The sequence below is a fragment of the Dendrobates tinctorius genome, unplaced genomic scaffold (genome assembly GCF_039654945.1).
Source record: "Dendrobates tinctorius isolate UK_male_01 unplaced genomic scaffold, ASM3965494v1 ptg000070l, whole genome shotgun sequence".
NCBI classification, from domain to species: Eukaryota; Metazoa; Chordata; class Amphibia; order Anura; family Dendrobatidae; genus Dendrobates; species Dendrobates tinctorius.
In genome coordinates, this window is record NW_027361738.1 from 36,143,244 (window position 1) to 36,155,666 (window position 12,423).

A 12,423-nucleotide genomic window follows, 5' to 3' on the forward strand; every position below is an offset into this window, starting at 1 on the left:
GTGGGGATAAAGCAATAATTTTGTGGGCCACTATTGGCAGCAAACCTTAAGGATGCAGCGGAGGCAAAATGGTAGTTGTTCAGAACGTCTCTAATGGTAGACTTGGGAGGGTGTCGGGGACAAGATAGGAGCCAGAGGTCGGAGATCCAGGACACAGAGGGCAAGGCGCGGGATCGCCTCCCCGACCTCTGGCTCCTATCTTGTCCCCGACACCCTTGCCTTATTCCCACGGGCCATTTAAGGTTCAAAGTCCTACATGACAGCTACCACAGCCCCTATTCAATTTTGAATTTAACTCTAAGTTTATGTAGCTATAGATGCAACTTGTCTTCATACAACATAGTACCTGGGACTACTCTGAAGGGTGACTATTCTCTGCTCATAAGTGCCTTATACTGACACTCTTTTCTCCAAGTACCCCTTGAGTAAGATCTGGGAGGATCGAAACGTTGGGTAATTTACTGGAAAACCTATGTATATATTACAATTGAAGTCGTGGCACTATTCTTGTCTAGACTGGATGCCTTTTTTGAATAAAATTTACTTATTTTTGCAAACTAACAAGTAGTAGTGTGCGGTGGATTATATCTTTTTCCTATGCTCTGGTGTTGTGGCAGCGCCGGATTGGCAAAAGGACGAGGCACCGTCCGACTGGGCGTGAGTGTTTGGGATGGAGCCTAGTGCATAAAGGGCTTTCAGCAAAGCATATGGGTGTGCTAGCATCACTTGTGTTTGTGTGGGTGGATACTCTGCTGCCTCGTATGTGTGCCTCCTTTTCCTTAGTCAGCCAGGTTTTGGCTTTTTCGCTTGACCTAGCGCCTGTCTCAGGGACGTGTACGGTTATGGGGTACAGTCAACCCATGTGCTTATTGCCTATTGTTTTAACTGGGTATTGCATACTCCTCATTTTTCTGTACCGCTCGGTGGTTAGCTGAGCATGGTACTTATAATTTCTATGCCACTCGGTGGTTAACTAAGTTAGGTATTTATAATTTTTGTGCCACTGAGTGGTTGGCTGAGTTGGTACTTTTTAACCTCTGTACCCCTCGGTGGTTAGCTGAGCTGGTACTCATCTCCTTTGTACCCCTCGGTAGTTAGCTGAGTTGAGCTGGTACTTCTTTTCCTATGCATTCCTGAGTATTATCTGGTGTTGGTTTTTGCGTTCCATACACTGTGTGGAGTTAATTGGGTGTTTAAGAAGGAATGCTCGCTACTAATTTTTTATCTTATCTAGCAGCAATTATACATCTCTGCATGGTGGACTCCGGGTTGTGATTGCACTTTATTAGTTATTTTTATTTAGTGCGATCCGCCAACCCTAACAACGAGTCCACCTAACGTGAATTTACAGGTTACGGAGAAGAAATTAATTGAATCCACCTTTGTTGTGGATGCCATATGGATTTCTTTTTTAAAGGAAAACTAAACCTATAAATGTTTAAATAGATAAATAGTTATGTAGAATGAAAAAAGATATAGGTCCATCAAGTTCAACTTTTCTCTACCAGTGATACATTCTCTGTTACTAAGTTATTTATATCCCACAATGTCATTAGTTGTCCTCATTGGTAGCCTCTATCTATTTCTGTATGATCCTTTAGTAGTCGATTTTATAGAAATCTTGGAGAAGAACAAAGATTTTAATCTCTTGTTGGTCAGTAATAATTTTTTACTGGTGGATGCCTGAAGACTCACCCCTTAGACAAGGATCTTTTGTCTCACTGCAGACAGGGCACTGTAGGCACGCTTCTGTTGCAGGCAGTTGTCTTAGGGCCCCGTCACACATAGCGACGCACCAGCGATCCCGACAACGATATGACCTTGTCAGGATTGCTGGTGTGTCACTACATGATCGCTGGTGAGCTGCCAAACAGGCAGCTCACCAGCGATCAGCACCAGCGACACACGGGTAACAAGCGACTCACGTCACTTAGTTACCCGCTGTGTATGTTAGAAGCCAGCGCGCTGGTGCAGGGAGCTGGTAACCAAGGTACACAACGGGTTTCTAAGCGCTGCGCGGCACTTAGAAACCCGATGTTTACCTTGGTTACCAGGCTCCAGCTCTCTGATCGCTGGTCTCCCGCCTGCCACACGCAGCGATGCGGGCTGGCCAGTGGGAGACCAATGATCAAAAAAATGTCCAGGCCATTCAAGGACAATCAGCGATACCTGGCAGGGGGGCCGGTCGCTTATAAGTGTCACACACAGCGATCTCACTGGTGAGATCGCTGTTGCGTCACAAAACTTGTGACTCAGCAGTGATCTCGCTAGCGAGGTCGCTGTGTGTGACGGGGGCTTTACAGCCAAACACTCAGGTCATAAATAGGAAAGTCAACATGACTGAACTGCTGAGAAACAGATTGTTTTTTTGAGATATTTAGCAGTTTTAATTGTACTAAGAGAAAAAATATTGTCAGGGAAAGCAAGGAGATTATTAAAGGAGGTGCTGGGATATTTCTTCCCATGTTTTATAGTTACTGTTCATTTAAGACACTTTTGGCTAATGATTTGGGAAGTTTAAGTTATCTCTATAGGTCGCCAGCTAATAAAATCTTACATATCTCCCTTCCTACAATATTGATCTGTAACTTTTATGCTAACATTAGTGATAAAATAGTATCTGTTTTTGTTGTTTGCAGGAGTTGGTGGGAAGCAACCCTCCCCAGAGGAACTGGAAAGGAATAGCAATTGCGCTTCTTGTCATTCTTGTAATCTGCTCCATGATCGTCACATCTGTCATTCTACTGACTCCAGGTAACCTTTTTTTCGTTGAGAATAATACCTACTTTTATTGTCCCAATATCAATTTTATCAGGACACAGTGATCCATACAGACAACCCTCGCCTAAAAATTTCATGTGTTAATAAGTAAGCAAAAATAAATAATACAGAAAAAAATTTAAAAAAATGCTCGTAGTGTTATGATGGTATTGTTCTCTGGAGAACTGCTTCTGGGAATAAGATTGTGCTTTCTTAGGCTTCATTCACATTGTTTTTGCCTAATTTTTCCAAAAAAAGGCAACATTTTTCTGTAACAGCAAAGTGAATACGATTTCTGAAGTCTCAGGCACGGGTGGCTTATTTTTCTTTGTATATTTGAATCAGTTTGAAATCTGCAGCATGTCCATTCTTTCAGCAATTTTGCAACATTTTTTACTATTTTAAAGAATGTGAAAAGACACATGAAAAAATGCACCAAAAACGCATGCAAAAAGGCGGCAATTATTTTGCAGTATTTTGCTAACACATCAGTATTTGCAACAGAGTTTTCCGCTGAAACTACTGAACGTGTGCACATACCCTTAAATGGCTTGTAGCAAGTTTATGTATTGCCATCAAACCACAGGATAGGTGATGAGGTGACCATTGGGACCTCCATAAAACCCAAGAATAAGGCTCCTCAGAGCCCCATCTGAGGGTCTCAGTGGTCGATAACATGAAGAAGACACTTCTACAGGCAGCATGAACAAAACACTTGCTGCAGCCATGTATGTTTCACTCTAAAACACTAAAGCATTTCAGAGAAAATCTACTTTCAAAAGCTATGATTCTGAGATGTCTAATCTGAGACGAGTCTCCATTTGCGTTTTCCTACCCCATTCCCCTATAATGGCAGGTGACTCCTTATGTCTCCGTATAGAAAGAGACCTGTCAACAATGGGGAGCAGTATGGAGAGTAGCAATCATGGACCAGCCTCATACAAGTCATCCAAAATGCATAGTCCCTGACCGGCCTTTCAGTGTTTTTGCTGAAACACTGCGGTGTGCTATCAAATGCTGCACCATAATTCAGGCAGTATGACCCCACCATGCGGTTTTATTTAAGCAGCATATAGAGACCCAGTAAATAGTTTTATTCACATAATAAGGACTTTATGAGCCCTATATTGGATATATGTACACAGGTTTGCCATATGCATGGACTAACAGCAGTTAATGTAGATCTTGGCACGTTGACCAGCATGGAATGCTTAAACAGAACCTGTCATTAGGATGTTATAGCCCCAAACTAATGCGTGTGTGTAAAGATGCTTTCAGACTGATTAGATCCTTACCTTTCTTGTAGAAATTAGTTTTCCTCTTTTAGAGAAATCTATAGCTGAAATTTTACACCAATGAGTTGCAAGTGCGGTTAGGCGGACACTGTGCCCCTTTGGCTTCTTGCTTGAGATCTATGAGCGTGCCAGTGGGTTTACTTTTGAATTGAATGAGCCTGTAATGTGTTGATAGTTCTCCTCTGATAAAATATGCAAACCCATCATTAAACCATTCAGCTGATAAAATATTGAAGCGTTTACTGCATTATTTTCTAGAGTAAAATCTGAGATACAGTATATGATGCGAAATATAGCATGAGTTCTACAATGTATTTCATTTTACTGATTCTTAAACCACAAAGATTACTGTTCTCTTTGTTAAGTTCCTGTCTGACCTTGCTGTTGCCGTAGGAAAAATTATTATGATGATTTTTTTTTCTTTTATAACAAGTGTCTACATAAATAATGTATATTTGACAAGGCCATTATGAACTTTAACTGTTAAACCTGGAGATATACAGTCATGACCGAAAGTGTTGGCACCCTTGAAGTTGTTTCAGAAAATGAAGTATTTCTCCCAGAAAATTATTACAATTACACATGTCTATTCCCTTTTGTGTGTATTGGTACGCCACAAAAATCAGAGACAAAAAGGCAAATTGGCCATAATTTCACACAAAACCCCCAAAACTCACTTGTAACATGTGGGCATTATGAAAATCACACCTGAAACCAGATAAAAAGGGGAGACGTTGACTCAATCTTTGCATTGTATGTCTGTGTGTGCCACACTTAGCACAGAGAACAGAAAGAAGAGAAAAGAACTTTCCAATGACTTGGGAACCAAAATTGATGAAAAGTATTAACAGTCTCAAGGTTACAAGTCCGTCTCTAGAAATCTTGATGTTCCTTTGTCCACGGTGCAAAACCTAATCAAAAATTCAAAATCCTTCTAGGAAAGTCTCTTGTGGACAGAGTTGACCAAGATAGAGTTTTTGGTAAAGCACATCATTCTACTGCTTACCGAGAACAGAATTTTTGACCAAGGAGCTTGTTCAGGAAACCATGGTATGGGCTTTTATTTTTTAAATCGACGGCAGGAAGGTAGTGGGGTCAGGTCCGTTTCCTCCAGCCCAGATCTTATAAGTGGCCCATGGCCACAGAGTGGAGTGAAGGAAAAAAAACCCTGCAGGAAGAGTTTGGGTGTGTCAGATTTGGTCTTGCTAGCAGACAGAGCAGTTGGTCTGCAGAACACTTCCTGTGTGAGGCAACACAGGGCCAAGCAGAGCCAAAAGGTCTGCCCCCCTGCATACACAGCAGTGTGGTCGCTCACTGTAACTGGTCCCGGACTGTCTTTTGTTTTCCCGGCTGTGATCTGAAGGATACAGCGCGCTGTGCACTGTGTGAGTTTTTTGACATTAAAAACGTTTTGTTTTGAACTTGCTTGGGTCGCTGCCTCATCATTGCACAGCATGGATACCGCTGCATTACTATATATGGTGGGGAAAATAAGTATTTGATACACTACTGATTTTGCAGGTTTTCCTACCTACAAAGAATGGAGAGGTCTGTAATTTTTTAATTTTTGTGGCAGGTACACTTCAACAGAATCTTAAAAAAATCAGTGTATGATTTTTACATAATTAATAAGTATTTGATAAAATAGAAGAGTATTTATTTGCAATTACAGAGGTCAGATATTTCCTGTAGTTCTTGACCAAGTTTGCACACAATGAAGCAGGAAATTTAGCCCACTTCTTCATACAGATCTCAAGATCTTTCAGGTTTCGGGGCTGTCACTGGGCAACATTGAGTTTCAGCTCCCTTCAAAGATTTTCTATTGGGTTCAGGTCTGAAGACTGGCTAGGCTACTCTAGGACCTTGAAATGCTTATTTTAGAGCCACTTACTTTCCCTGGCTGTATGTTTTGAGTCACTGTCATGACCCAGCCATTGCCCATGCATCTTTTAAGCTCTTACTAATGGAAGGAGGTTGTTGGTAAAAATCTTGCAGTCTGTGACCCCATCTGTCCTCCCTTCAATACTGTGCAGTCATCCTGTCTCCTTTGCAGAAAGCTCCCCCAAAGAGTGATGTTTCCTCCACCATGTATTACTCTTAGGATGGTGTTCTTGGGGTGGTAGTAATTCTTGTTCTCCCTTAAAACACGGCAAGTAAAGAAAAGAAAGTTCTATTTTGGTCTCCGCTGACCACATGACCTTCTCCCATGCCTCATCTAAATCATCCAGTTGGTCATTGGCAGACTTCAAACGGGCCTGGACATGTGCTGGCATGAGCAGGGGGACTTGATTGCCCTGCAGGATTTTAATCCATAATGGCGTTGTGTGTTACTAAGAGTAATGTTTGAGATTGTAGTCCCAGGTCTGTTCAGGTCATTGACCAGGTCCTCCCGTGTACTTCTGGGCTGATTCCTGACCTTTCTCAGAATCATTCTTACCCCATGAGGCGCAAGATATTGCATGAGACTGAGGAAGATTGATAGTCATCTTGTGTACGTTCCATTTTCCAATAATTGTGCCAACAGTTGTTGCCTTCTCACCAAGATGCTTACCTATTGGCCTGTAGCCCATTCCAGCCATGTGCTGGTCTACAATTTTGTCCCTGGTTTCCTTAGACAGCTCTTTGGTCTCGGAACATGATGGAGAGGTTGGAGTGCGATTGAGTGTTTAGACAGGGTCTTTTATACAGGTAACAATTTCAATCAGGTGCAAATAATACAAATAATGAGTGCACAGAAGGAGGGCTTCTTAAATAAATTAATTATAAATTAATATTATTAATTATTTAAAAATAATGCAATGTAATTTATTTTCTGATTTTTATTTTTAGATTTTGTCTCTCAGATTTGAAGTGTACTTCTCCATTCTTTGTAGGTGGGAAAACTTGAAAAATCGGCAGTGTATCAAATACTTATTGGAAAATCTTCTACTCACTGGAGAATTATTGATGAATAGTGAATGTATTAAGAAGGAAAATAATCAGGCTAAAAGCTTGTCACTTATAAGCAACACATTCTCTAAATGAGGACTTGCTCATTCTAGGACTAATCATTCCATCCCCTATGACCAGCTGTTGCTGCCAGAGAAAATTACATGTAGGGACACATGTTCTGCAGCAACCATGGAGAGAGGTGACACTACTTGTGCTAGTAGACATCATCAATTTAAACATATGCACAAGCCATGTATTCATAGGCTTCTAGAGTGGGAGCCTTTTTTATTGGCTATCTGATCGAGCTAACACAGGGGAATTACAGTCTATGACTTCTTTATGATTGATATGGACATGGGTCATCCACATGGGGAAAACTTTTATTATTATATCAAGGGGTTTCTCATCACTTCCAAAGTTTCTTTGTCACCACTCACTAACAAACCAGGAGGCAAGTGGTACTAACATTAATATAACACCTACAAATATTTGGTGAAACATGTGCACAGTCAGGAGATATCAGATATCAGACTCCTGTCCTATCACAGCAATAAATCAATTTCACAATATCTGCTTGGTCGTGCACAAATCCCAGCCGATAAGTGTAGATACAATATCAGTGACATTATTGAGAAGAACTCCATATAAATTAAGAGATCCCACCAACGAACTGACATGAATGGGATCGCTGGGACATCGTTAGACTGATCGCTGGTGAGCTGTCACATAGACAGCCCCTCCAGCGATCAGGACCAGCGAGCAAACTGGTTTCCAATGTAAACAGCGGGTATCTAAGAGCCGCGCGGCTCTTAGATACCCGCTGTTTACATTGGAAACCAGCGTCGCTGATCACTGGTCTCTCGCTGCCACACGCAGTGATGCGTTCTGGCCAGCGGGAGACCAACGATCAAAAAACGGCCCAGGACGATCCTGCACGATCAGCGATACCCGGCAGGGGGGGCGGTTGCTGATCCATGTCACACACTGAGATGTCGCTGGCGAGATCGCTGTGACATCACAAAATCAGCGATCTTGCTGGCGATATCGCTGTGTGTGATGGGGGCTTAAGGGTCAAATACTCCAGAAATCAACATACTTATTATTTAAATGTTATGCCTTACTCTGGCATCAGATATACCCACTAGATCAAGCTGTCATTAAATTGCAGTGATGTTTTGTCTGTTGTCTAGTGACTATTACTGCCAATACCAAAGTGTCAGACCCAGTGTACATGTCTGAATGGTTGTACAATCCTGTTTAAATGTTTTCCCACTTGATATTAAAGGAGTTGTCTACTACTAGGACAACTTTCTTTGCTTTTGTAGTATAGAGTAGATCCCTTAGATCTGATGAAGTTGGTGTAATTATTTTGAAAATGCCCCTGATAAAATTAAAGCCTAAACTCACCTTCCATAATGGTGCCCTTCGAGCGGTGTCAGCACTTGCGGTCCTGGGGCTCTCGTATGGTTGCATGACCTGTGGTGCCCGGTGCCAATCAGCATTACTGTCCTCAACTTCATATGAATTGAACATGAAGATGAAGTCAGAGATTAGTTGCAGCCTTGGCTTTCTCTTCATGTTCAGTTCGACATGAGGCGGGGACAGTGACACCAGCGCTGATTGGGCACCATGTGTCATGCAACCATACGAGAGCCCCGGGACCACGAGTGCCAACATCTCTGGAACAGAGGTGAAACAGGAGGCGAGTATAAGATTTTTTATTTTATCGGGGCCAAACAATTAGATTGAGAAGCGTTTGTCCTATTAGTGTCCTATTAGTGGACAGCCCCTTTAAAGTGATCTCATTTAATATATATCATATTTTAAAAGCAATTATACAATGATTTTTTTTTTCAAAATAAGTACACCAACCTCATAAGCAAACCCAAAGGAAAAACAAAGTGCGTATATACCCTAATGAAAATAAATAAGTAAAAAAGCAAGTGCATTAAATAACATAGGGTACTTGGTAAACACGATTTTGATCAAAAAAGTATAAAGCTGTCCCACCACGGCAAGGTGTACCCATTTGAGACAGTAACTACACTAACGGTTAAAACCTACCTAGTGTGAATAGTGGCAGAATCTCTGGGTCCCAAACGGACACCCAGCTTCAGAGGGACTATAAGTAAACTACACAGCTCAGTAGAAAGGAGGCCACACCCTATTTGTACTGAATACAAAAATGCTGAAGAAAAAACAAAAAAAACTGAACTGAAGTAGACTTGAATGATATGCATGATGTAAAAGCATGTTCACACTGGCCATAAAAGCAAGCAAAACCAAAGGAAAAAACAATGTGCGTATACACCCTAATGAAAATAGATTTTTTTGTTTTTTCTTCAGCATTTTTGTATTCAGTACAAATAGGGTGTGGCCTCCTTTCTACTGAGCTGTGTAGTTTACTTATAGTCCCTCTGAAGCTGGGTGTTCGTTTGGGACCCAGAGATTCTGCCACTATTCACACTGAGTAGGTTTTAACCGTTAGTGTAGTTACTGTCTCTATGCAGTCCCCTTTGTTGCTCTGGGATTTTTGCTCACCGTTCTTGTGATCATTTTGACCCCATGGGGTGAGATCTTTTGTGGAGCCTCAGATCGAGGGAGATTATCAGTTGTCTTGTATGTCTTCCATTTTCTTATTATTGCTTACACAGTTGATATCATCACACCAGCCTGGTGCAGGGTTACATTTTTGTTTCTGGTGTCCTTTGACAGCTCTTTGGTCATTACCATAGAGGTGTTGGAGTGTGACTGTTTGAGGTTGTGAACAGGTGTCTTTTATACTGATAACAAGTTCAAACAGGTGCCATTACTACAGGTAAGCACAGAGGAGCCTCTTAAGAAGAAGTTACAGGTCTGTGAAAGCCAGAAATCTTGCATATTTTTAGTTGACCAAATACTTATTTTCCACCATAATTTGCAAAATTAATGTTGCCAAATCAGACAAGGTGATTTTCTGGGCTTGTTTTCTAATTTTGACTCTCATAGTTGTGGTCTACCTATGATGCTAATTACAGGCTTCTCTCATCTTTTTAAGTGGGAGAACTTGTCCAATTGGTAGCTGACTATTTTCTCCACTGTACATTCTAATACAAAACCAAAGATAGACAGCACAAATTTGTGCATTACTATGAAGGTCTTTAAAGGGGCAATAGTAAATACTGTAAATTAGTAATGTACAAAGATGTTCAAATTGCAAGTGCAGCAAAGGGTCTAATGCCCTAATACAAACAGTACACTAACCAATACGATATCAACTTAAGTGCTAGTGTAAGTGCAGTATATTCAATAATCATCAACATTTACAAACATGATTCTTACTCATTACAAGCAAGATGACAGTGTATCAAATAAACCCTACTACCAATATTTTTTTAAAAATAAGTACACCATCCATTTCTGGCTTTACAACGTCCCCAACTCTTTATTTGCTACTTTTTTAGTCACTTTCCTTTTTTCTCCTGTGGTATTAGTTGCAATTTTTGCCTCCAAATTCATGAAAATAGTGAACGCCATTCATGAATTTGGTTCAAAGTCAAACATGATCTTTCTTCTTGCCATGAACTGTTTTTACGACTTGTTACAAAAAATTGAGACAAAAGTAGGCTTACTCTGAAATATATGTGGGTGGGGGGGAGACACCAAAGTGAAAAAGCACAAATTTTGCAACGTATTAAACAATTGCAATTGATGAAACATCTGGAATCACTAATCTCCATTCACTAAGAGGAAAAGAAAAGCAAAACAGCAAAAACAAGGAGCAAATAGAACAATGAATCGGGTGCAAAAAACTAGATGAAAAATGAGTTGGGGCCTATAGTGAAATCTGACGGCAGATATGCTGTAAACTATTTTTGCAATTGGTCTTGCAAGGTTACGGTGTATTTTGCTTTATGGGCATTAAAGGAAGGACGTGTGTTGACCAGGCTCCATTAGATTGCAATCACCCAAACATAACCGCAATGCAGAAAGAGATTGTGTAGAAGAGGTCAGACTATAGCAAAAATCCTCTTTACTGAACTTAGTAGATAGGTTATTAAAACAAATTATCTCATGATATAAGGATCGTGTAAAGAAAATCGTCCTGACCTAGTTAAGATCAAAGGCCTTTTGTACATGCAATTACATTGTAAGCAACTGGCAAGTGACCAGCAGTGATTTTATAGAGCGGCCCAGACAGTAGGGGTCATTGCAGATCGAAAGTGCAAGATAAAAGTGGCCATTATAGGTCCTTCCTTTTTTTTTTACCTGGCTTATACTTAGACAAATTCTTAAAGGTTGAAATGTGATGATAATTATAGCTAATAGGGTGAACTCTTACGTGATTGCTCTTGAATTCTAACAAACAAGCTTCTGATTATGATTTGCAGAGAAAATAATCTCTTTGTCAAAACCCACTCTACCCAATGAATGCGTTATTGGTAAAAAAAATTAGTTTTATAGCAGACCTGTCCTTTCACACGAAACCTGATAAAAAATGACTTGCTGTCATTATTCCTGTCAAATTAAAAGGACATTTGGTGGACATACCAGTTTACTGGTGCAGCGTCCAACCCACAGCGTCCAGATGTTGCAGCAAAGTGGATGGGATTTCAAGAAATCACATGTCCACTATACGTCCATAGAAGCCTGCGACTCGCCCATGGAGACGGACATGCGGTATGTCTCTCCACACTGTCTATTTACCTTGCGGAGATGCTAGTGTACACAAGAGAAATTTCACCCATAGAATGTATTGGACGCGGTGAATCTGCATGTTTCAGTGAACAGATGTGGATTCACCTGCATTCAATAGACCACAGCGCTTTGGACGCAATGGACATGTGTTGGGTCCAAAGCGCTGCCACTTCTGGATCATCTGCACATACCCTAAGTGTCCGTTGCTAAACGCTGAACATGGACTTCTCTCAGAAATGCATTGCAATGTTTGGAGTTCCAGGGTAAATCCACTGCACAGAGAGAGAGAGATTTTCTCTGGCTCAAAAGTCTTGGTCTCCATTCTTTTCAAGGGGGTTCAGGTTCTGGTTCTAGTTCGTGTATAGTTCTGATACTCGAACTGAACTTCGGAATAGCCGGGGTTAGACTTGCGAGTACAATGCGAGAAACTCGCATCAATACCCAGCACTCAGGACCAGAGTGTGCGGCTGCATGTATTTTTATGCAGCCACACACTTCAGTCCCAAGTGCCGGTGGCAGTGCTGGGTATTGATGCGAGAGACTCGCGTGAGTTTCTCCCATCACACATGCAAGTGTGACCCCAGCCATAAAGTTCGACTTGGGTGCCAGAACCCCAACTTCCATGGGTCTGCCCATCCCTATCAAGAATAATCCCATTTCTCATGCTGTGTAACTTGTCATTCACTTGTTTTGTTTATGAGGTTCCATCTAATTAAATGTTTGTCAATACTATAGGTGCTGGAACTTTCTTCCTCTCACT

At 41.1% G+C, this 12,423-nt stretch overlaps 1 protein-coding gene across 3 annotated transcripts in view; it reads left to right on the forward strand.

The window, feature by feature from the left end:
• DPP6 (dipeptidyl peptidase like 6) overlaps positions 1-12,423 on the forward strand; it is a 1,805,197-nt gene that overhangs the window by 1,092,173 nt on the left and 700,601 nt on the right. For all 3 annotated transcript variants that reach the window (XM_073581572.1, XM_073581570.1, XM_073581571.1), the window contains exon 2: positions 2,640-2,754. In XM_073581572.1, the coding sequence (XP_073437673.1) occupies positions 2,640-2,754 (115 nt within the window). The remainder of the gene's footprint in view (positions 1-2,639; positions 2,755-12,423) is intronic.